The sequence below is a fragment of the Lonchura striata genome, chromosome 4 (assembly GCF_050655825.1).
Source record: "Lonchura striata isolate lonStrDom1 chromosome 4, ASM5065582v1, whole genome shotgun sequence".
NCBI classification, from domain to species: Eukaryota; Metazoa; Chordata; class Aves; order Passeriformes; family Estrildidae; genus Lonchura; species Lonchura striata.
The window spans coordinates 8,331,212-8,357,673 of NC_140706.1; the positions used below are offsets into that span (position 1 = coordinate 8,331,212).

General features: G+C 39.5%; 1 protein-coding gene and 1 long non-coding RNA gene across 3 annotated transcripts in view; one reads left to right on the plus strand and one right to left on the minus strand.

Annotated features, from left to right (window-relative positions):
- Positions 1-263: 263 nt before the first annotated feature.
- LOC146767518 (uncharacterized) lies at positions 264-8,213 on the plus strand. Of its 2 annotated transcripts, XR_014955059.1 has the most exons (4): positions 264-1,843; positions 3,071-3,112; positions 3,252-3,399; positions 3,836-8,213. It is a non-coding gene; the product is annotated as an uncharacterized LOC146767518 (long non-coding RNA). The 2 variants fall into 2 exon arrangements; XR_014955058.1 differs by lacking the exons at positions 264-1,843; positions 3,071-3,112 and having other exon boundaries at positions 3,119-3,399.
- LETM1 (leucine zipper and EF-hand containing transmembrane protein 1) overlaps positions 6,021-26,462 on the minus strand; it is a 29,007-nt gene continuing 8,565 nt past the window's right edge. Inside the window, exons 4-14 of the mRNA XM_077782720.2 lie at positions 22,148-22,291; positions 21,341-21,478; positions 18,260-18,463; positions 17,697-17,816; positions 16,498-16,629; positions 15,727-15,897; positions 14,950-15,105; positions 14,115-14,249; positions 13,359-13,546; positions 11,298-11,436; positions 6,021-9,939 (exon numbers count right to left, since the gene is read on the minus strand). Of these exons, the coding sequence (XP_077638846.2) occupies positions 9,790-9,939; positions 11,298-11,436; positions 13,359-13,546; positions 14,115-14,249; positions 14,950-15,105; positions 15,727-15,897; positions 16,498-16,629; positions 17,697-17,816; positions 18,260-18,463; positions 21,341-21,478; positions 22,148-22,291 (1,677 nt within the window). The 3' untranslated portion in view covers positions 6,021-9,789. The remainder of the gene's footprint in view (positions 9,940-11,297; positions 11,437-13,358; positions 13,547-14,114; positions 14,250-14,949; positions 15,106-15,726; positions 15,898-16,497; positions 16,630-17,696; positions 17,817-18,259; positions 18,464-21,340; positions 21,479-22,147; positions 22,292-26,462) is intronic.

A 26,462-nucleotide genomic window follows, 5' to 3' on the forward strand; every position in this document is an offset into this window, starting at 1 on the left:
GATCTCTTCCACCCTGAATTATTCTGATTCTCTGATTCACACCTCTTCACCAAGCTATGGGTTTTTAACACATACCCAAGCCACTTGGAGCATTGCATCCAAGCCCCTGAATCACATCTGTGTAACCTACTCTAACCTGACTTATCATTTGATCCTAAAAGTGCCTTGTAGCAAAGAAAATAGAGTGGATTTTCAGTTTTTGCTGAATATTTATGGCCTTTGCACAGGAGTGCTCACCAGCACTGCTGCTTTTACAGCAATGGGAAGGTGCCAAGCTCTGTGGGGAGATGCATATCCAGATTAACACTTTAATCCATCACAAATGGGATGGGTGTCTTCCTTGGGACTTAGATGTCACCACTCTATGTGGTGCTCTGCAGTCTGCTCTGCAGTCAGGGCAGACAAAACCCCACCAGGTACAAGTGAGCGCTTGGCTCTCAGGACCAAAGGGTTAATAAGCAAATGTTATGCACTACCAGCACCGAGGGAAGGGCTCTGGGGAGGGCAGGACACAGGTCACTGATGACAGGGTCAGGAAAGTTTTGGAAGAGCTGAGCAGCTCTGGAGTTACCCACGGTAATACAGCCCATAGCAGCCCCACAAAGAAAACATTGTCAGGAGCTTTTCCACCAGCCAGATGAAGCCAATATAGAAATATTGAATAGAAACCAGTGTTAGACAAATTCACTAGAGACAGCTTGGCTTTTTGTTATTTGATTTTCCAAGGGTGGGGAGTCAATTTATTTTTATATTTTTAAAGACTTTTTCCCCTCCACAAGAAAACTTCCACAAACCACAGAGTGATAGCAATAGCAATACATAAGCACAAGAGCTCCCCAATGGTTTGTGGTGGATTCCCTTTCACTGTCAGATTTTAAACTGAGTTTGGAGAATTTAGAACTGATGCTGTGTTTTAAAGAGGGGTTAATTCTGGGAAGTCCAGTGCCTGATTATACCAGGTCATTTGATCAGATAGCAAAGATTTATTCTGGTTCACAAGAAAAGGTTAGCTTGTTGACAGAGAGATGAAACATGGGAAGAGGGAGTGTGGGGGCACCAAGCACTGAGGCAGAAACAGCCACACACCCCCTTGAGAAAACAGAATCCTCAAGGGGAGGAATGAAGGATTTGAGAAACAAGACCTGGTATTTACAGCCAGAGAGCAAATCATGTGCTGGGCTGCAGCAGAAGTGGTGTGGCCAGCAGAAAAGGGAGCTGGTCCTGCCCCTCTACTCTGCTCTCATGAGCCCCCACCTGCAGTGTCCAGCTCCAGGGTCCTCGCCACAGGAAAGCCACGGACCTGCTGGAGCCCACAGGGACCACAGAGATGCTCGGAAGGCTGGAGCACCTCTGCTGTGGAGACAGACTAGAGAGCTGGGGTGTTCAGCCTGGAAAAGAGAAAGCTCCAGGGAGACTTTGGAGCACCTTCCAGTATCCAAATGAAGCTTATGAGAAAGAGTGAGACAGAATTTTCAGCAAGGCCTGTAGTGATGAGGGAAGGTGTAATAATTTTCAATTAAAAGAGAGTAGATTTCAATTAGACATAAAGTAGATTTTTAGCACTTATTGCTATGGTCTTGTTGAGAAGGTGATGAGTGGTTAAAGGTTGTACTTGAGGATCCTGTAAGTCTTTTCCTACATAAATGACTCTGATTCTGTGATACCAGGAGCATGGTGAAGCCCTGGAATGGGTTAACCAGGATGCTCCATCCCTGGAAGCGGTCAGGGCCAGGCTGGATGGGTGAGGCTGATCCTGCTCATGCAGGGGGGTTGGAATGAGGTGATCTTCAAGGTCCCTTCCAGCAAAACCATCCTGAGAGTGTGTGAAGCAGAGCCCGTGAGGGTCGGACAGGATCCTGGGGACGAAGGAGATGCGGGATCCGGGCAGGATGAGACGGATGGGATTAGACGGGCGGGATGTGGGGGGATGAGATAGGACCCGGGGACAGATCCGGGTGGGATCAGACAGGATCAGGGCAAGGATCCGGGCAGGATCAGATGGGATCCGGGCAGGGACCCAGGGGGGATCAGATGGGATCAGGGCAGGGAGCCGGGTGGGATCAGACGGGATCGGGATCTGGGCGGGGATCTGAGTGGGATCAGATGGGACCCGGGTGGGATTGAACGGGATCCGGGCAAGGACCCGGGTGGGATCGGACGGGATCGGGGGTCCAGGCAGGGACCCGGGGGGGATCGGCCGGGATCGGGGATCCGGGCGGGGACCCGGGGGGGATCGGTGGGATCGGTGGGATCAGTGGAATCGGTGGGATCGGGGGCCGGGTGGGGACCCAGGGGGGATCGGTGGGACCGATGGGATCGGTGGGATCGGTGGGACCGGTGGGGTCGGTGGGATCGGTGGGACCGGTGGGGTCGGTGGGATCGGTGGGGTCGGTGGGATCGGTGGGACCGGTGGGGTCGGTGGGATCGGTGGGGTCGGTGGGATCGGTGGGGTCGGTGGGATCGGTGGGGTTGGTGGATCTGCCGGGGTCGGTGGGATCTGCCGGGGTCGGTGGATCTGCCGGGGTCGGTGGGATCGGTGGGATCGGTAGGGTCGGTGGGACCGGTGGGGTCGGTGGGATCGGTGGGATCGGTAGGGTCGGTGGGATCGGTGGGGTCGGTGGGGTCGGTGGATCTGCCGGGGTCGGTGGGATCGGTGGGGTCGGTGGGGTCGGTGGATCTGCCGGGGTCGGTGGATCTGCCGGGGTCGGTGGGATCTGCCGGGGTCGGTGGATCTGCCGGGGTCGGTGGGATCGGTGGGATCGGTGGGGTCGGTGGGGTCGGTGGATCTGCCGGGGTCGGTGGGATCGGTGGGATCGGTGGGGTCGGTGGGATCTGCGGGATCTGCCGGGGTCGGTGGATCTGCCGGGGTCGGTGGGATCGGTGGGGTCGGTGGGATCTGCGGGATCTGCCGGGGTCGGGCGCCGGGCGGGGACGCGCGGGGCACTCCCGGCGGGCGGCGGGCGCCCCCCAGCGGCGCGGCGGGCGCGGCGGTCCCGGCGGGACGCTGCTCCCGGGGTGAATTGAAATTGAAAGCCCAAACTTTAGATAGCCAAAAGGGTCTCGTTTTCAGAGTACAAAGGATTTTCTGGGAAGAAGATCCCAAGTGGTTCAGGTAAAATTCAACTTAAATCACACTGAACCACTTAGGGATGGCAGTGTTAGTTTAATCACAGAATTTGATGGTTGCAGAAGGCAGGTCTAAAAATAGTCACGCACATGGCTTCCTCTCAGTGTCACTCTTGATCTTGAAGACTCATCCTAGGAACGTATTGTGGCTTACACAGCTCCTGATGATAAGAGCAATGCAGGATTCAAAGGGAAGGATAAAAGCATCCTCCTCTTAGGAGCAGAGACTGCACAGGACCCATAGAGGAGCTGGCGTAGTTCTGACTGAGGAAGGTGAGAGCAGAGCTTGATGAAGGCTGCTGGTTACTGGAGTTTGCACAGACCAAGCTCTGAACGCCACCCAGTGAGGAAGGTGTTCATTGGAATAATTAACATTTCAACTCCACTTCCACCAGGGCAAAGCCAGGTTCTGAGGAACTGATGTGCAGCTCCATATATCTTTTCTAATTGGTCCTGCATATTAAGTAAAGGATAGAGAAAAGGAAAAGGTTGGGGGATGGGAAGGATGGAGAAGAAACACATGCTGATTTGTTCACTACTTTGGGATTACATCTGTGGAAGAAAACACAAGTCTAGAGTAGGCTGCTAAGATTCCCAGGTTTTCTGCACAACAGGTTGTTACTTCCCATCTTTAGTAAAACTATTGAGACTTCTCTCTCTCTCTTTTTTTTTTTTTTTTTGGATTTATCTTTTGTTGCTCATCTCCCAGTTGCCCTTCATCTCCTTGCTGAAGCTCTCTTTACAACAGAGTCTGAAAATCTTGCTTCATCAAGAACCTGAAAATGCAGTTAGAAAACACTATGAAAAAGCTTGGATGGCTTTTGGGCTGGAGCTAAGACAAAACAAGGGATGGAGAATCCAACATGCATGGAAGAGCTGACATCTCAAATTGCTGGCTGCAGCATTCCCTGGGACATAAATCAGGCCATTCATGAAGGGGCTGCTCTGCCAATATACATAGAGAGAAATACTAGACAGAAAGCAGCAAATCTGCATTAGATCCATCTCTAGCACAGCAGAAATCCTTTATGCCAGTTAGATGAGAGAAACTGATGTTTGCAAACCACAGAAGGTTTGGCAAGGGTAAAATTGTACATGTTAATGAGCCCCCAAAGAATTTTGACCTGTGAAGGATATTTAACTACTGAGAAAGATTTATATCCAATAACACACAAAAGTGGAAGTGAACACAGTGTATAGGGAACTAGAAACATCCTCCTGCTCACATCAGCATTGAGAAATAATTCAAGAAAATACCAAATATATAAGCAGTGAGAAAAGTGAGAATCCTTAGCCAGAGAAACTCCTTAGTATAACCTGTCACTGTCTGTATGTGGTATTTAAAATCCTTATTGCTACAAAATGCTGTACTAGGTCCTTGCACAGACTCTGCTCTGGAGAACTTGTCTGCCCAGTCACTATCAAGGAGGTTTTATGTTACAGTGGCACAAGAGCCAAGTGATGTATTATTGATAGACTGGGCATTAACTGAACACAGATTTCTCAAGCCTCAGGTCGATGAAACAACCACAAGGCCATCAATCTCTCACCACCACTATGCAGATGTGTTCACCCTCTAAATGACATTTCACCAAAATAGTTTGCAATCAACCTTTCATATTAATCCTTTTCAGACAGCAATGTCATGAAGCCAAGAGGTTTTCCCAACCAGTTTTCCACCTGCCTGCAACACCAGCCTGGTGCAAAAGGAGATTCCATCCAGTGAAGTCACAGCAGTATGTTCATTACCCGCCATTAGAGCAGGCAGTTGCTGTTGCCTCTGTGCATATTTACAGACAATGCACAAATCCACATCTGTAATTGCATTGAGTCTGGCTGAGCTGGCCTTCACAGTGCTGTGCTTTGCCCTGCAAGCTGGAAAGGTGTTGCTAGCACACCCATGTTTTGGCTGCTGCTGAGCAGGGCTGGCACAGCACCAGCGCTGTCTCACCATTCCCCCCATCAATGGGCTGGGAATGGGCAAGGTCCTGGGAGGCTACAGCAATTAGCAAAGAAAATACCATTGTTCCAGAGCACACAATGTCAGCTCAGCTATACAGCCAAGGAAAGGAGGAGGGAGGAAGGACATTTGTTATTTACAATGTTTGCCTTCCAGAGCAACCCCCTCACCTGCTCAAGCCCTGCTTTACAGGAAGTGGCTGAACATCGCTTGATGATGGAGAGCAGAGAATAAATTTTTATTTTCCTCTTTGCTTGTGCATGCACAAACTTTTGCTGTTGCCTTAGTAAACTGCCTTATCTCAATCTACAAGCTGTCTTCATTTCCCCCTTAGATTTTAAGTTACACACAATTGTTATAAAAATGTCATAAATATTAATTAAAGAGTATCATAACCAATCTATCTCAGCAAAGAGAACAGTGGATCCAGAAGTCAGCCTCTTTCCTGGGAGTTCAGTAAATATGATCAAGGACACTTGCCAGAGTCCACATTTAATTCACAAACTCAAACCCCAATTCCTCTGCTAGTCAGTTCGACCAGTGCTGCACACCACACCTGTTCACCCTAAATTAAGGGTCATTTAAGGAAATTCTTAAAGCAAAAGCTAAAAAGGAACAAGTTCTGCCACTTTTAAATCTTTTTATTTTGTATTTGGCTTTAAGCAGAAGGAAAAATTTGCAACACAACCTTGCTCATTGATTATTATTTTAAAAGTATGTCAAGGCAGAAGGTTGTCTTCAGCCACCTGTTGAAACACTTGACACTAGACAGCAGATTCAGCATTGGCATGTTCCCAAATCCTGTTCTAAAGCAGACAGGAGATTACTTTCATGGACACAGCTCATCAGCATCCAGCCCTGTGCCTGGCATCTCAACTGAAGAGCAATAAATTAATACTAAATAATCCAAACCAACAGAAAAATAATGGAGATATTAGGTTTAAAAATTATACTTTTATTGTAACTAAACAAAGGACACAAACTCCAATTAACATAAAAATTTTATACTGAGCTATGGCAAACACAGGACCAGTATGCTCAGAGCACAGACAAATGATTTTCAACTTAAATTTATAACACAGGCTGAAATTCATCAACTGAAAGGCAAAATTTGGAATACATACGAAGAACAGAATATGGGATTATTATTTTAATTAAGTATATCCAATTATTTGATATTAACAATTTAAAAGTATTTAAATACATGCTGAAGTAGCTAAAGTTAAAATTATTAGCAAGGTATGCAGATATAAAGTTACAAGAAGTATTTTGGAGTTGTATAAAAGATGTAACTTTTTCCCCCTGGACAAAGCCTACATTAGTGTAAGGTACTATCCTGGCAAAAGATATTCTCTACCTGCATGCAGTCCTGCTGACAAACTCCAGCTTGAACCAGCTTCCTGGCACTTAACCTGCAGGCAGATTGACTCTCACAGTATGCAGTCAGTGATGAAAATCTCTGTGAAAACCATCTTTTGGGCTAAGATGAAAAAGAAAAGTGTTTCAATAAAACAGCTCCTATAACAAGCTTGTTTTGAAGGGGGAAAAGAAATCACATCCTACTCTACTTCTCTTCCCTGTTGCTAAATGGATTTTTAAAAAAGCTTTTTGCATGTTTTACATTTTCCCCCTGAACAGTTTATAGTCAAAATTTATTTGAATCTGTAACAACCCCATCAATGCTCTTACCAGTCACCTAAGTCTGAGCTCAGAGGCTTTGCCTGTGTAAGTCACAAAGTCATCGAAATTTCACATATTCTTTAAATTATTTAAAGAAATATTTACATCTCCTGATTAAATATTCACTCAGGAATAAGTTCTGACCAGTTAATGTACATTTGTACACTCATCCTTCTCTGAATGTACTGCAGCTTCTGGTTTTTTTGGTCAACACCAAAGGCAACCAAGCACATTAGCTGGAGCCATTCCACTCTGCTGCAGTTGCCTGTATCACCAGTACAGAGCTGCTTATGAGGTTCAAAGTTGGGTAAAAGTGGATCTCCAAGGGCCTCCTAATCCTTTAAAGCTTGCAGAACATGTGTTGTTCAAGTCCAGCTGTCATGGGTTTGCCTGCTTTCAACAGAAGGAAGGCATTCCCCATGAAAGTCCTTTCTGTGGTTGGTGTGCACGTCCTGTCATTGCTTTAGGTCACAGCAAAAAGTTGGCATTTCTGACTGGCATTTAAAAGAATTTAATGTAATCTGTAAAGAGGTCACAATATGCCCTATTTCATGCAAATACAAATGTATCCAGATTACTTAAATCAGAATATTCTTCATAAAACAAACAAAAAAAAAATCTGCTGTTTTTGGCTCCCTTCTTATTTAATCCACAGAAAATTTAAGTGAACAGTAAACACAGAACAGCAGCAAAGTGTTTTAAACTCCCAAATACTGCAATCAGTCAATTTACTTTCAGGACAGTTAAAGCTCTGTAAAACTTTAATCAATAAATATTTGAAAACAGATTTTTCTGCTACTTCCCTGGTTTAAATCTGCATGCATTCAAGTGCACACAATTCTTAGGTTTTTGATATTACATGAAAGGTAGCAGGCAATTTTAGAGTATCTTTACCATGTTTCAGGAATGTCAAGTAATATTCTTATACATTGTTTTAAAATTGAAAATATGCCACTGTAAAAACTGAGCGTACTTCAAAGCCCATAAATTCTAGCTGTAGATTATAAAATGGAAAATTAGTTTCTAGATTGTATTCTTGTGAAATCAGTTTTATTTTTGAATTTTCATCTAACACAAGCGTTGGTCTAAAAAAAAAAAAAAGCACAGTGAAGTCGGATCTTCAAAAATCTATAAAGTGACTTCCTTGCCGAAATCTCCAAGGTAATCTTGATTTATGAGGAAGAGAACAGCCCCCTTGTTTTGGGATACATGAACCATAAAAATTGTACTGATTTGAAATTCCAGCTTCACCACCAGCAATTTTGCACTTCAGCTACAATTACAGTAATTCTCAGGAGGATCTTGCTGTAAGCAGCTTTCTTTGCAAACTGTACAGAATATGAACTCAATAGTTGAACTAGACACTGACTTTTTCTAGAACTGTACATCTCACTGTACATATTGCTTTGGAAACAACTAAATACAATGGTCCATATCATGCAAGCCATGAGACTGTCAAACTTCTTTTGTTCCACTAACTGCAAATAAGTTTGTACAAATAATTTAGCCAATCTAGATAAATACTGCACATGGAATTATGCTGAAATATGCTCAGGAGTTGGTATTTTCTACAAAATTATGCTACTATTACTAAAAGCATTATGTACTAACTGCCCACCTCAATACCATCATGTACAGTGCCATTGTCAGATGTGCTCTGTAATGTACACAAAATCAAGAATGGTCATACGTTTTATAATACTGGGTGAAAAAAAAACCAACAGAATAAAAACCCCAAACCGCAACCCTGCTGGTTCAAGCCACACTACATGTATTTCATAATAGATTTTAAGAAAAGTGTAAAATTTAGGCTACCATGGATTATGGGACATCCCAGAGTTAGTACTTTAGTTTTAAAACTTTAAAATTTACTGCTAAGAAGAAATATTATTGAGAAAACCTTGACCTACTGCCAGTCACACGTTTAAAGACAGTGACTATAAACCAATAATGTAATCAAAGCACTGGCAATACCAAAAATGACTTGTTGACTGCACAGTAAACAAAGCCATGAGATGAACATATTTATGTACTCTGACTATACTTGGTTAATTACTTTATACCTGAGATGAAAATTGAGAAGTAAGAGAACTAGTTATGGTGTAAATAATTATCAGATGAGAAACAAGCACACAAAGGTAGCTACATTTTTAAAAATGTATATGCAAAAAGATCACAACTAACATTTTTCCCCTTTTGATTATTTTCATCCTGCTATTCAAACACTTTAACTCACTTTACCATGTGATATATTGTGTTCTGAAACTATTTTAAAGGCTCCTGTGATTCCAATGCTTCAATAATTCATGGAGTTTTGAGTAGAAGCCACATACTCTACTCTGTAGTCCTATGAAATTTAAGGCACCCATAAGAAGCAAACTTCATGCCAAGTTTCCATTCTAAGGAAAAATAAAACTGATTTTTTCCCTTCAACAGAAAATAATAACCAGGTATTCATAAAAGTGATCAGAATGCCACATTCTCTGTCAGTGAGGCAACAGCTTAGTGATATTTAGCTTAAAAACCCCTAAATCTATAGAGCTACTACTAGAAGCCATGGAATCTCTACTAGCAGATTAGAAAATGTGTAATATTGTGATGGAACAGAAAGATCGTATTAAATTTTGAAAAAGCTAAAAGGTAGAAGCAGAGCAAGTTTGGGCCCCATGTAATGATGGAATAAATGAGAAACATTTCTCCATGATAGATACTCTTAATTTATACAGCAAGCTTCCAAGTTTAATGGATCACTGTACCACAACGAGTGCAAATACATGTTTTTGTGGGCAGGAGCACTGCTACAGAAGCCTATTCTGTTTTCATCAGTATGGAATGATACTAAATCACTTCTTTGATGAACGGAAATTTCATTCCATATGTCAGAAAACTTATCTACGATTTATTACCAGAATCAGCTCAAAACACTTCCCATAATCACAAAGCTCAAGTAATATGTAGCCATTAGACACAGAAAAATATACAGGATTTTGGTTACAAATGTGATTAGCTTCAGATTCTGAAGCTTAATTCTTTGCTTCTGCAGCTTCCTTATCATGCTTTTCCTTTGCTTTCTCTTTTTCCTCCAGTTTTTCTTCTTTTTGAAGCAGTGACATAATCTCAGCAACCTGGCTGGTGCCAATATCAATATCTTCTTTGTCAATCAATTCTACAACCTACATGAACACAAAAAGAAATTGAGAGTGCATTTAGGTTTTACATGATAGAGGTCTTTTCCTATAATAAATTTTGTTAAGATAACAAAATATTCAGTTCTCGTGTTCAAGAAAAACAGTATTTTTTCCTTACATGGAAGACAAATTCAAACCACAACCAGCATCTCAAACACATCCAGAGTACCAAAAAAACCCTAAAATGTACACTAAAAGACTTAGAATATTTTACCCTTGTGTGTGCAGCACACAAAGATACTTTAAAGCATTAGTAAAACAGACCCATGTATTTTATCTGTTTCAATGGAAAGCTGAGATTCAGTACCTGTTGAAAAAGTATTTAAGACAGTAATATAGTCTTAATAGGCTTTATAGACTTAATTTTATTTTAATATTATTTAAGATGACCTACTGTACCACTCAGACACAAATTTAGAAAAACTTAAAAGTAGAGGGGGTGGGCTTTTCAAAAAGCAAATTAAAAAAAAGTCTAGTAAATGATTCCAAATTCCTTTAAATAGCTTTTTGTACAAATGTATTCTTGGCATATCTGCTCAAGTTCCTAGACTTATTGTGCAATATATGCAGAATTTACAAGTACATTTTATCTGTGTTGCTAAATGTGCAACGGCTGTTTAGAGTAACATGGAAGATAATCACTGCTGCGGCAGCAGAGAGGAAAAATGTGTTTCAAAAGGCTGATACTGTATTTTCTACTTGGCCAGAGTTTAAATGCTATTTCTGTATCCAGTAGCAGAATGACTTGAGGGAACTAACTTTCAGGACAAATCTAAATTTACCAAGTGAAAAAGAAACAAGAAAATGAGGGTGAAAGGGAGGTAAAACCTGAGAATGTTCAGCAAAATGAGAAAAAGGACAAATCAGGCAGCAAACGTAACTTGTCTTTCAAGCACAGGAAATACAGATCTCAATTAAACATCTAAAGTATACAAATAGGCAAGAGAAGCTACTATTTTGTACTGATATGAAATATATCTATGGATGTTATGTCGAGACTTTCCCTAAGAGTGGTAGTTTTATCCCTCCCATTTTTAAGTAATGACAAAATTACTATATTTTGCAGAACTTGACAGAGACCTAGAGAAAACCCTACAGCTTTAAATGTAATCTAGTAACGGACATGGATTTACCCCTCTCCGCCCCTGCCAAAAAAAAAACCTCCCAGTCATACAGATTCTCAAGATGATGTTATATAAGATCTATTTACAATACAAACCAAAAACCTCTCTGGCATCAAGTAAAGACCCTTGCAAAAGACTGCACTATGAATTTATTCCCAAACAGGTGCAATGTTTGAGGGATGCTTAGCCTTATTTTCTTTAAGAAGTCCCTTGACTTACCTTAACAACATTATCTATATCAACTTGGCCATCCTTGTTTTCATCTAGTGCCTCTGCAATCTTTGTTAGCTTCTCCTCTGGAATCTTCTGAATTTGTTTCATTGCATTAATTAGCTCAGCAATGCTGATGAGATTCTTCCTGAAGAGAAAGCACAAACTCTACATGACAAGCAGTTACTCCAAAGGAATAAGGCTGACAAAAGGCAGAACTGGAAAATACTATACTGTAGGATGCTTGTAAAATTATAAATAAATTAATTAATTAATTATAATCCTGAACAGAATGCAAAAAAAACAAAAAGGAGTTACTGATCAGAAAGCAGATTTTTATCTTACCATTGAATCTCATTTTTCTAGTTTCCACATGTTTTACTGAACCAATATAAGTACCCAGAAGCATTTGAAATAAAGTTTTCTGTGCTTCCCAGACTGTTTATCTAATGCCCTTTGTCCCTTCACTCCCTATTTACCAAACATATAGTGCCATGTTTCTGGCATCCTTTTACATATAGAGGCTAGCTGACAGAAAATCAATGAGTCACAGGAAAACAAAAGCTGAGAACTAATCACTTGAGCGATTGAGCTGTTTTGTTAAATCAGCTTCACTTGCTCCTGACAAGGACCAGACTCTGGGGGAGGAAGGACTACCAGGTTTCAGATGTTACTCCCTGCTCACTGATCCCATGATGTTCAAGTTGTCTGCTGCAACCTAAAGCCCTTCCTTGCCTATGTATTTTGCTACTTTGAAGAAACATCTTCCAGCACAGATCCAGCTGAAATGCAGGAGACAGTGAAGCCAATAAATACTAAACAGAAGGGCTTTATCAGTGTAGTCATAGCTCTTTTGGGCACAGACAGACTTTTATGCAAGGAGCATTTCTCATGCTGCTGCTAAATATCCTGGACATGGCTTGATAATGATTGCACCATCCTGAAGGTTAAAATACAAGCCTTTGACAACTAAGCAATATTTAAACTAGTAATTTTCCAATCGTCCACAATCACCTACAAAATTATCCAGAAAACCATCCATTACAAAGTATAATTACATTCAGTACAAGCAGATTCTACATTGTATTGTTAGTTTACAAATTCAGATGGTTTTGATCAACAACTTTTCTGTAGCACCATTCATATGGCTGCCTTATTGCACAAAATTTGCCACAAATGACCGTTTGGCCTGGGGACTGGAAAACACAGAGCTCAGAAGCAACAAAAGCAGAATACTTATTTCTGTTTAGTTATGCTCTTTGGGAGCTGGCATACTCTCTTAATGAATCACATAAAATGGTGCAAGCATAAGCCAGATTAATACAGCATTCATGATAACAAACTATGAGAGTTTGTGTCACAGTTTCCAGGTATTTCAGTGTGTGCAACAAACAGTGTATAACCATTTAACATGGGATTGCCTGAAAGACTCTACAATAATATTAAGACCTGGATAAGTGTTGATAAATTAATTTTGTAACGAAACTATCAGGAAAGATCTTTCATAGAAAATCTGTGTGTTAAAAAATTGAAATTAAGTAAATCTCTTGGAAAGGGAGTGTGTAAAATGATCTCCTCACTTCCATTAGCCACATTTTCTCACTTGTCTCAAGACACCATAGATCCTTGCAATTTTTTTCCTCACTAACATCTTTGTTATGAAATAACATAAAATATGGACACGCTTACACTGTTGTGCACCTTTTCAGTCAATGGCACCGGGCAAAATTACTGTGTGAGGAACATGACTAAGGGGATGATTTCACCTGCAATCCTGTTGGAGCCAAAGACATGGACAAGATGGTAAGATTCTAATCAACAATTTGACTTTCAGAACACCCTCAGGATCTGGGGAATTATACATCCTTTTTTCCTTCACCAGTTCAACCATATTTAGCCTTAGAAGAGAGAAAATCTGCAGCACAATTTTGTTAGTTTTAATGTTTTAAAATCAATTATATCAATTCTAAGCAACAAGTTATTCACCAATTCTTTTCTAACCACACATCAGATAAAAGCAAGAATGAAGGTGAACAGCCAGAGACACATCCAGTGCTCCCAGTCACTTACCCAGCAGGAGTATCCTCACCATCCAGCTTTGCATCTACTGCCTTTTGACTGGTTTCTAATTCTACAATAATTTTGTCTATCTGACCAATCATTCGGTTCACTCTCTTTGTCAGTCGCTTGCTTGCCTTTGACTCTTCCACTGCCTCTTCCTCACCAGTTTTAGAAAGCTCCTTTATCTCTTGCAAATCCTAGAAGAAGTGGTCAAGAGAGAGAAAAGCTTTTACTGGTGTGAATTTGCAACAGACACTACTGACTTCAACCAGCACTTCAAGACAGGAGCCATTTGTAGATGAAATACAAGTGAAGAGACATACAAAGGCAGATGGAATTAGAACAATAAATTCTAACACTGCTGCCTTTTTCATGCACCCCTTAAATGTTATTTCCTACACCTTTTATAAGACTGGATAAGGTTAATTTTACTTATCTTGGAAATTTCTGTAATACTGACACCTATACTTGCTGAGAAAGAACTGCAGCATGCAGCAGTGAGCTCCTGTTACCCCAGTCCCCTGGGAACAAGAGCAGGAGCAGGAATCTCATCTACTGGGAACTACTCTAGTGATAACAATTAGGCTAACAATTAGGATTTGAACATGTTACACAAATGAGGCTCTGCATTGTCACAGAAAAGTTCATTCACTCAGCTTCCAACTTCAGACAAACAGACAACCAAGAAATATAATCTTTAAACTTGTGCATCACTGTTAAAACTAAACATGAACAGAAAAAGAACTTCCATGACTCATTTTTCACCTCATTATACTCCTGGATATCATCCTTCAATTCCTCAAGCTCCTCCTTTTCCTTTGTTAGTGCTTTTTTCTGTTCCTGTAGCTTGGTGCAAGCATCACTCAGCACATCAATCTCCTCCTTGGTGATTTCCTCACCCTGTAACAGAAAACACAGACAAATTAGTCTTCTAGCAGAAAAAGCCTCAAGATTCTTTTTACATGTTTGGAATCACTACTATCACAGTGATTTTGAGACTAATACAAATATTTTAAATGGCAAGGCAATTAACTTGCTATGGTACTGTTTTTTGAAGTGCATCAGTAGTAAGTTCAGCTAATGTGATTGACACGTGAGTTTTTTAAATTCCATACCAAATCATTTAATTTAAGAATGCTTAACTTCATTACTGGGCTAAGCAATTAAAACCACTGAGAAACAATTCATTATGTAAGGAAAAGATAAATTACACCCCAAAAAAAGGTAAAGTTTGGGAAGTTGAGCTGCAGAAAAGTTATCTTCACTAAACTTTGTGAGAATGAGGATGAACATCCATAGGTTGTCAAGTACACCTGTCTCCTGAAAAACTGAGAATAAAATATGCACAGGCCCATTCCATCTACAGACAGTGCAAATGCCCCCCAAAACAGGTATATTAACTTCAGTAATGCAGATAAAGGATTATTTGTTCTGACTTCAGCTTCTGCATTGGTGAATTTTCAATCCACTAAGTGGTTGCTTTTAGCTGATAGAATATGATGAGAGGGTTAAAAGTGAAGGGCAGACAAGCAATTTATCTTGGTTCTCACATGAATGCTCTGAATCTTTACATTCAAAATTATGAAAATGTGTGGTTTACCTTAATGCCTTCCAGCACTGGTGCTGTATCTATCAGTGCCTCTGAATGCACTGCTGCACCTGCCCGTGCCAGTTCTGGTTCAGTGTCCATCACCACCTGGCTTTTTTTAGCTTGCAGAGCAGTTGCTTCAAGATCTGTTGCTGGTTCTGCTGCTTTCTAAATTTAAAACACCTCATTAGGTTGCATTTAAAAAAACCAAAACATTAGATATATTAGCATCAGTAAAGAATGACTTGTCAAAATAGAAATAGTTGCCAAAGTAGAAACACATTTTTATGAAAAGAGGTTAAAAAACTGCAATATATTAAGTGGTTTCACATTAACATACCCTCTTGTATTTAAAGAAATACTTCTGTGAGCTCCTGAGGCTTAATTTACTAATGAAGCAGGCCAGCAGCTTTTATAGTCAAATATTATAAAGCAATGTTATCAGCTTAATGACAAATAGAAAGAGCCAAAGATGAGAACATTTAAAGTGTGGGGTGCAGAAAATTAAGAAAAAACAAACAAAACCACCACCTTTACTAGAGAAAAAGAGGTCTTCTCTTACTGCTTTAATTAAGAAGGAAGAGAAATCAAAGATAAGTAAGACTGAGCCAACATTTTACAGTAAACTTTTGTGTTGCAGGCAGTTTAAACATTCTCTCACATCTTCCATACATGGATTTAAAGTCCAGTTTCTTGCAGACAATACCCAGAGCAGAGGCAATAACTCATAACATGCTAGTTTTCACATCACTTGACATTTACTGCTCAGTAGTTGTGAGCAGAACTTACCATGGCTGCAATTTCAAGGGTTTCTTTGGCCTTCTCTGCAGCTTCAGACATTTTCTTTTCTTCATTTTCTTTTCTGATGGCTTCCTCTTCCTGAAGTGTTGCTTCCAGCCGCACTTTGTTATCTATTTTTTCACCTTCAACTTCTGCCACTTTCACTTGAGCCTCTTTGGCCTAAAAATAACAGAAGCAGTATAACGGAAGTGTGTATATCTACATACATAATGTAAGTTTAGATAGCCTGATTGAGATAGGTAGTACAGGTATGCTAATGAATAAAGTCAAAGCTCTCAAGTGTTACCCTATTTTTGCATTTCTCAGAAAAAGATGACCCTCTTTCCTGAGAAAGTTTTCCGTTTTGGTGGAAACATGAACTCTTCACCCTGAAATCATACATTCTCTTTCGCTCAAGACTACCAACAATTTACTCTGATAATTTCTCTGGCTGCATAACATCATTTATTTTAAAGTATTAATGTCTTTCTGTGGCCCAAAGCATTCACTGTTTTTTTTGTATATGAAAGGTGTATTCTAAATCTTCTTATGCTATTACTGTCTGCAGTCATGTAATCCAATATTGCCCTGTATTTGCTTTATCCTCATATCTCTCCACATACAACACAACTTCTGTGTTTGAAGGTCACTCAAATAAACCTATCTGTGATTTAGTTTTTCAAGGAAAAGCAAGGAACTGAGAAGAACATCTACTTGTCTGGATGGATTTTCAGTCATGACACTGAAAGTTAGTTACACACTATGTCCATCAATACTTACAACACTGTCTGGTAGCGTCTGAAGGGTTGTTTTGAGCTGATCAGCTGGAGAAAGGGTATCTGGAAGATACATGGCTCTGGATAAAATAAGCAATGAAGTAGGAATTTCCTGGTTCAGGTGCAGATCTAACCACTGTAAGTGCAATACAAAAAAATGAGTCTTTAATTTCAGGGTGTTTTATTCTTTCTTACAAATAAAATCAAGCAAAAGTAAATACAATTTTTTTTTAGTACTACTTATCAGTCAATATCCTAACATAGGAACTACAGACTATAAAAAGCTAAGAATTACAGCCATTGCAACGAAATATAGGAAGATGTATTTTGTTTGAAGAAGTATTTCAAGAAATACAAAATGACTATTTGAACAAGTGGTTTGTTTCCCATGCATCTTAAAATCACAGAAACATTTGGGTTGTGTTAAAGATTGTCCATCTAGTTCCACCTCTGCCATGGGCAGGGACACCTTCCACTGAACTGTTACTCAGAGCTCCATTCAACCTGGCCTTCAACATCTCCAGGGATGGGGAGTCCACATCTCTGGGCAACCTGGTTGCCAGTGTCACACCACCCTCACAGAAAATAATATCTTCCTAATATCTAATCTAAACCTGCCCTCCTTCATCTTAAGGCCATTCCCCCTTGTCCTATCACTACATGTCCTTGTGAAAAGTCCTCTCCAGCTTTCCTTGTAAGGCCCCTTTAGGTACTGAAGGTGCTAGAAGATGTCCCTTGAGCTTTCTCTTTCTAGGCTGAACAACCCCAACTCTCTCAGTCCATCTTCATACAGGTGCTCCAAGCCCCTGTAATCAACTTAGTGGCCTCCTCTAGACACGTTCTAATAGAGCTTCCCCTAAACCAGGCAACAGCAGAGACAACTGATCTACTATGTGAAAACTTCCTTTAAGCAAGATAATAACTGACAAGACAAACTTTCAAAATTGCAAACATATTATGGATACGTTAAATGTGAAGTATCTATTTGGATCATCAAAGCATCATGGTCAAAAGGCAGCAATCCACAGCTACTGCATACTTACAAAGTACATGTGACAAAAGCTTATTAAGAAGGAGGACTGTTTTAACCAAGCCTTTAATGTGAACAGAATCAAAATGACTTCTTGGATTCATAACAAAAACCAGAGCATCAGAGCTAACAACTGGAATTAGGGCTGTGTATTCAGTCTTGCCAAACCATACCTGTTTAAGCTGTTCCTTGAGACGCTCTTCTGTCACACCAAGAGCTCTCATCCCTCGGGCACGACAAGCTGCCTGCAGTTCTTTAACAGTCAGGGTATCAACTCCCTCTTCAGCAATCATCTGCACAATGGAAAGGAAATCTGACCGTGTTAGAGCTCAAAACAGAGGCACAGCCAGCACAGCACAGCCACGTGTTACAACAGCCACTAGAGGCTGCTGCGCTAACACAAAACAGCCTCAGTTGCTCCCACAGCTCCAGCATGGCCACCCAACCCCTGCTACTTCTATTAGCTCCCTTACAGTTTCATACAAATGTTTTTGTTTGTGATAAAATTATTTTCATTTCAATTAATGGTAGATTAAAAAAATATCAGTTTTTTCTTAACAAATAAGGACATTTCTGATTTTAAGCTCTTCAAGCCTTTTTGTTAGAAGTTCTCAAAAACGAGACAATTAAAACAAAAAAGGGAAATGCCTAGAAAAACAAACATACATATATCCACACACACTCGTTACTGTTATGTGTCAAAATTATTACCCAGTGCCTATTCAGAATGACTCACCTTGTCATCTGCTTTTATGCTCCTCAACCTCATTGTCAGCTGGAAGCGGAGAAAGTTGTTTGTCCCAATTGACTGAAGTTCCAACAATTTACAAAGTGCCACCAGCTGAGGCCTGGTCAGATTGTCCAGGGTCAACTCATCTTCAAACAGTTTAGAGAACCTCAAGATCTCCTCATTACTGGGTCTTTCACCAGTTTCCCTGATCTGTGAGAAAAAAACAAACACACACCAAGCTTTTAAAAACAAATGTTATGGTTGGGCATTATTTTGAATACAAACACTCTCCTCGTTTGTCAAGCTCTTTGCAACAGTTTTGGGATAAGAAATAGCACATAAGGAAGGAATGAAAAAACCTTTTAAATAAAGAAACAACTTACTTACTTTGGGCAAAAGAATTTATAGTGCTGACAGTTTCCAACAACACTGCATAATGTATTTAAGACAAAACTAGCAAAACAAAAATTAGATGTACCTGTACACTAAGAAGCAGGTCTAGCTGAATTGCACTGCCATGAGATACCTCAAGAAATACATATATATACCTCCGAGTTAATAAATAGTTGCTACAGGAGTCACGCTGGCAGATACTTGTATTGGTCCCATATTTACTAAACACAGAAACACGTAAGATAAGGACGGGAAGATAAAGTAAGAAGTTCACCCAATGGCAAAAATTTTGCAATACTAGTGTCTCTGTGAAACACAGATTAATACACTTAACTACCTACTTCTCTCCACCACCACATTTGTTACAATAGCCTTGCTTTCAATTCTGAGATGTTCTGCAGCATCTCAGTGCAAATGTTTTTGTACTTGAAGCTATTCCAAAGTATAGAGCACTGTTTGGAAAAGGACTCCTGCATCCTTTGTGATGGCAGGTTCTATGTAACTGCTTGCACAAATGCAAAGTTAAGCTCTTTAGTGACATGCTACTTCCCAATCATTAAATTAATGACTTCCCAATCATTAAATCCAATTGCTGGAAGCTGAAATAACAGTTCAAAATAGGAGAAAAATTTCCTAGTCTCATCAGGTCACAGATCAGGTCACAGTAAAGCATTATCACCTGTATAGATGTTGATTTTTTTTATTTTCAGTATGCCACCAAAAGCAACAAAAATCTACAGAACTTACAATTACATACTCCCAGTCTTAGTAAAGAAAACATAAAACTAGGTGATATCAAGTACAGTTTGAAAACCTAACATTATCTGTACTGCATGATTTATCATGCCTACCTGTTCTACCTGCAAACTCAAATATTTTAGTGAACAGCTACTGAGTACAGGAAAAGGTAAAAATCAAGAGACGAGATGGCCTTGAGACCATTAACATCCAAGATACTTTTGTAGCAGAGAAACCATCTTGAAGAAAGAAAGGTCAAAGGCCCTGTTGTTCCACTTTGCCAGTGCCTTCACCACAGGAGCCAAAAATGGCACTTCAGAAACACAGGAAGTATTTTCTCCCTTGTTTAAAGATGAATTTTGACAGAGCCAAGCATGTGTTTCTTGAAAGTACCATCTGAAGCTTTCTGGTATATCTCTAGCTACAAAGCAACAGAGACAAATTCTGGAATTATGCAGCAGACATATTAAGCCTGTAATCAATGCTTCTTGCCGCATCAAATACTTCACCACAGAAGCTGCTGTTAAAGAATAGCAAAAAGGTGAGAACCATTGAAGCTGCTTCTTGTTCTGACATTTATTAGCCGGTGCAGCAAAATGAGATCAATGAAGTTTGTCTCTGTGGCACAAATGAGAAATATAAAGCTGTAAAAAGCACACCCACACACATGAAATACAGGGCTTGAAACTTCTTTTTTAGTCATCAGAGGAACTTGGGACTTCCTCCAGCAAATGTGGAGTGAAACATAATTTATTTCCATGAAAATTAACGGCCAAATGTCAATTCTCAGTAGCAGTTCTAGAGGAAAATGAAATGTTCTGAACATGAAGCAAGAGTGGGAAACTTCCCAGAGCCTGCAGGGCAGTGCCTCAGCCACTAACTGCTACACTAACCACTTAAAATGTTCTGCAGATTCAGAAGAACAGAAACAGATGACTGCAAAGAGGCTTCAAAGTAAAAGGACTTTGCAAGAAGTTACTGACCAGCAAAATTTGCCACTATGATTATGTGAGGTAATCTATGTGGCACTATCAATATCATCTTATCATCCCACACTTTATTCTTAGCCCTGACATGCAGGAAAATCTTAAGTTATTTGACAGGGCTTGTATGAAACTGCTGGATTTAAATGCAAATACACATTCTCTCCAAAGGAGACCACTGCCTTTCTCTCAACAAAGCACTTGGTGATGTTGTTGGCTCCACCTCTTATTCAACAGCCCCACAGTTAAGAGAAATCAGAGGTAAGTACTGTCCGGAGAAGACTTAAGAATGCAATTTTCATCTCTCCAAGGAGTATCTTACTCTCACCTACAGTTTGATGAAAGGAAATTCTTGGTGAAACCTAAAGGCCATTAATGTAGGAGGCAGATGTCTGACACTTAAGCCTCTGTCAGCCACTGAACTTAAATAGAAAAATTTTGCACAGCAACCACATTCTAGCTAAACCTCAGATTATACCACATTCTAGTCAGTATAGCAACTGTGCACTTAAAAACTGTTTTTACAAGCAGAATTAAATTTGACTAAAAGAATTTACTTCTCCCCCCATTAAGTTTCAATCAGTTAATTGGGAAGGAAGTCCTCTCACAGTATTCATACCCCATGTTGAAAAAAAAAAGAGGTCAAAACCAATATGAATAACCACTGAGCACACAATGTTTCATGTTAGAGTTAACTTATTAACAAACAACTTAACGAGAAACAAATGAGCAGAAATACAGTGCTTCTAGAATTAGAAAGCAAAAGCACCAGCTAGAACACCAAAGTTAGTAATAGGAAAATTTCATCACTGACAAAAAAGAAACTTATTCTAAAAAAACTACTACATTCTGATTCTTCCAGTTCAAAAAAATAAAGGTATGTGATAATTACCATAGACCAAAAAAAAAAAAACCAACACCAAAGTCTTTTTTTTTGTGTAGGAAGAGAAAAAATATATTCCAAATTTTTTACCTTTTGAAAGAATGTTGAAAAATCTTTTGTAACATTTCCCTTGGCTGCTTTATTTTTTAAGGCCATCTCCTCAATGGTGTCTTGAAGGAATTTAGCCAATTCAAGCTTTACTCTCAATTCTTTCTTCAATCTTTCCTCCTGTTAAAAAAGTATTTGTTTTTAAAAGTTCCTGCCTGAAATACATGGACTAAACATCACTTCTGCCCCTAGACAAATTATATGGAGTAATTCTGGACTTCTGCTATAATACACACATTCCAAAGGGCAATTCACTCTTTACACTGAACAAGCTGAAGAACTCACTGTGTGCTCTGAAAGCAAAAACCTGTGGGACTCTTTTGGTGGATTTTTACAAAGCTCTAACAATTCTGAGAAAACATAACTAGTAGAAATACAGTTTAAGCTAAAAAAAGTGTAAGAAGCTATTTTAAAAATTAAGTATACATATGAAAAACCTTGTATCAAGGTTTAAGACTACAAATGTTACAATGTCTATTTCATACAAGCAGAAAAATAAAATAGCTTTATTTCTCCTTTGTAGGAGTCATAGCAAATAGAAATGAGGATGGCAGAAAAGACATGAAAGGCTTTCAACCCTGATAACTTGGCACCTGCACATACAAAAACCAGGATGGCACTGGTTCATTATTATATGTTAAAAAGCAACACCTTCAAAATAAGGAAGATAAAAGCATTACCCCAACACTGAAAAAAATTCCAACGTTTTTAGACTTTTTCTAATTTTTTACCAAGAAGTTTCTAATTTTTTAAAAAATACCACTGGATTACAAATTCAGACTTGCTTACCTTTTTAGACTTTGTCTCAAATGTAGAGGGAAGCATATTAGGGAACAACTTAAGAGCTACTGGTAGTAAAAACTCCATAAATGGGACAACAAGAAAAACCAAGAAAGGGACCAGGCGAAAAAGATCAGCACATATTCGAAGAAACTGGAAGGGAAAAAATATATCCATTAGCTAATATTTAAATACTTATTTTAAAAATACTTTATTTGATCACCTAATTGTCACTTAGACTCACATATATATATATTCACTATGAAGAAATTTTAAAATAAGAAAATAAAAAGATGTGACAAAGTCAGGTTTTAAGCTTTTTTTTTTCAAGTTGCTACATACTAGAGTGCTGGAGTTTCCACCAGTTTTCAACACTACAGAAAGTATTTCAAAAGCCTCACTGTGTCTCAATAGGATTATTGAACAAGTATCTCATTTAAACCTCTTAAAAGCACCTGAAAACAGGAGGTGGTCATTTGTTGTCATTAAAGCTGCTTAACTTCTTTTATGCATCTTTATTTGTGCTCCACCACTTCTTACATGCATGAGCTACTATGGAATAAGTAATCAAGAACCAAATGAAAGATCCCTCCCCCTCTGCCTTACAACAATTGTAATGTACATTTAAATCCAGGGTAATGAGCCCAGCTTGGCAGATTTTTTTTTTTAAACCACTGCTTTTCCAGAGTAGTAATCCTCTGAAGCAGGCGGTGTTCATTACTGAATGAAATAAATACTGCATGAAATAAATACTGTCTCTGTCATTTCTGTACATTCACAAGTATATATATTAGGCTATTATCAAATCTTTCAGTGATTGTTGAAAGCTTCATAACTCGGTTTTTATTGGGGAATGAAGATCTTGCTTGACTCTACCTCCTCCTACAAAGGAAAAAAATTGGTTGTTGGGAATCCCATCAGTTCCTTAATCAGAGATACACTCTGATACTCCACTGCCACTGCACTGTCATTCCACATCGAGATTAGATAAACACAGCTCTGAGTGGCAAAACCTGGCAACATCAACGCTACTACAACAGGAAACCCACGCTGCCCACTCCAGCCCCTCCCCACAATTCATGGCAACAAGGGGAACAGCAGCAACAACCAGCACAGATCCCATGTCCTCAGGGCTGATTTGCTAGAATACAAAACCTGTAAAACTTCATTCAGAACTTTCCTACCATAAAACCAGCCAAAATCTTAAGCACTACTGTATGTGGAAGGTATATGCTCTACAGATTCAAAGTCTGGCATTTTTCTTTGATTATAAAAAAATTCAGTTTCCCAGAAGAGATGCTTTGGTCCATTGTTTACAGGCTCAAGGATTTTTCCATTCATTCCAACAATAGAAGGCAAATGACTACCATAGAGTTAAACAACAAAAAAGAGTAAGAAAGTTTGAAAGAAAATTTCAAAACTCAGAAGAAAAGTACATTTTCCCTAAAAGAAAAAAAAAAAAAACCTCAAAAATTTCTGTAGACTACAGTGTTCCCATTTTTCCCCAGTCTCTACTCTCATACAGTGAGGGCAAGTATTTCTACAAAATCCATATCCAAGGAAGCAGTTTTACCACCAGATTAAGCCAGCTTGATGCTAACCTGAGACAAGGTATAAGGAGCCATGAAGGTGCACTGGCAGCCACACCACTGATCCAGCTGAAACTGACCCATAAATACATATACAGACAAGGGAAAAAGGATCACTACAAACCAAGCGGGGGTGATGTGTGTCACTATTGGACACAAAATGAGTACACAGAAGTTTGGTAAGGTCAAAAAAGAAAAAGAGCTAATTTTATTTCTGACCTCACAATATATAGAATTTTAAAAGTGACAGTGGATTGAAGGATGAAATTGCTACCTCTCTAACTACACTGGTCAAACTAACAACCATTAATTCTCTCCTCCCACAAAGAAGAATGCAAAACAATCATTGTTATCATGAACAAAGCATGAGAACTCTAGCAGAAATATGTAAACATCAGAAGGTATAGAAAACTTTTTTAAATAACTTTAAAACTTTGAAAATAACTATAAAAGAAAACAATTTTAAAAATCAGGGCAACAGGGAAACTTGATTAAGGGAAAACTTGATTTAAAGCACCAAGCTTTTTACAGCAGCACTGTCCTGGATCAGCTTTCACAAATCATGGAACTGCACCCTCGGCTACCTCAAGGAAAACAGCTTTATGCAGGAACCTAATACAATGGTGTACGATTACACACACAGTATTTGGCAGCACAGCACCAGAACCTTGTGACTACCCTGTATCTGCTACTACAGCTGGGTATTCCACTGTTCCCTCCTCTGCAGGGAACCGTTTGTAAAGCTGGTGGACTTGCCACAAACTCCCTTGAGTTTGCCACCTCACCATCACGTCCTGAACCACCCTGCTGCAGGAGCCAGCACTAGAGCAGTTAGTTTTTTAAAGTCAGTATCATGTTTTACTTCTTCCTGCCTTCTCTCTTAAGCGTAGATATGTGACCCTGCTGAATCCAAACCCTGCCAGCAACTGTAGGAGCAGAATTTTGGAATTGACTTTTAGTTTACATAAGCAATAGGTCCCTTTGCATTAGACATGCTGCAATTGCTTGTTCATGTGGTTAGATTACTTGGATAGCTTTCCATTATTGCCTCCAAAGAGGAAGGAAAGGGCAGGCAGAAATAACTCATTTGTCAGTCTGCATGAAGATAAGATTTCTCTAGGACTGTCAGCTCATGTGCAGCTTAATACTTTTAAAGCAGTATATACATCAATTTTTATTTTCTATTTTTTGAAGTTCAGGAGGTAATCACCACCAAAATGTTAGGACTTCTTTAAATCAGTCAGTATACTACAATTTAAGGTTGAACTGATAAAAAAACTGAGCTGTGTTGAAACAAACTTGAACTAAGGTTTAAAAAAAAACCCAAAAGGGTTTTTTCAGCTGCAGCCTGGTTTGCTTTCCAACTACCCCAGGTTCTGAGCCTACCATGCCCTCAACTCCAGAGACACAATGTCTTCTTCCTCCAAATACAGAAAACATAAAACCTAGATTGACAAACTAATATTACTGTAGTTATTAAAACTATTTTCTCTGCATCTCCTACACTGGATTTGCATGCATATAAACACATACATACATCATTAGATGAGAGACAGGCTACACCAATGTAAACATTAATTTATATCTTAAATCAAATAAGTGGCCATTTCATTTAAAAAGAGAATTAATACTGAAAATTAACATTTGCACAAAAAAACAAATCTAGGAAGGCCAAATGCTAGATCACTACTTAAACATGAGCAAGACAGCTCTATCATCACTAGATTACAAAATCAAAAAGTAATCAAATGAATAAATCCATCAATTGATTGAATATTATTTCTGTTTATATAATTTCTCAGAAATATGGCTCAGTAAACATGAAAGAGGCAGGAAAATCAATGGTTCCAATCTTCCCCCTGGAGAATTTCCCATTCTGTTTTAAACCATAAATTAATCTATCTCGCTCAGCTTTCCAAGTTCTCCAAAGCTCTCAATAACCCAGCATAAGCCAGAACTGCTACTTCAAGAAGTCCTGCAGTCCTCACCTTCCCCTATCCTCAGTTACCCTTTCTGGCACTACATAATCCCCTCTCACGTCAGCACAGACTGTTTTATTTATTGCTCAGGCCCATCTCAGCTGCCAAGCATTCTCTTGTAGCAGCCAAGGAAGATGGCAAAACTACAGGAGCCCGAAGATGCTGAGACCATCAAGCAGAGGAGTCTGACAGGAAACCACACCTACCCAGAGACAGTAACTGCTACACGTGCCTGTAACAATTTTTGTTACTTGTCTAACCTTGTGAATCTAGGAAGAATTTTCATACTGCATTTAAGATGTGATGGGTGAGGTTTTAACTACACACCAAATTGTTCAAATGTGACCAACTTTTATCAGGAAATTTTAAAAATGAGCAGATACTTGTATTTTTGATCATTTACTGGAAGTTTTGAGGGCAGAGATGCACATTGTGTGTGCAGTTGTACAGACTGCAGAGAGCCACACAGCCCACAGGCAGCACTGTGCACTCCTGCCCCAGAGCACAAACACCTTCTGCTCTCCAGCTCTTCTTCTAGAACATCTTTCCAGCAACAGCTGAAATGCTTTCTTTTTATAAAGGCAGGAAGACAGACTAGAATCTTTAATCTCTTATAAACTGCTTAAACAGCTAGTCCTTGAAAACAGTAAAAATGAGAACTGTCAAATCATCATGTTTGATATTTTGCCAGTGAACTGAAGTTGAATATCAATGCATTCTTTACAAAAAAAAAATTAAGTATACCAGCTTATCTTT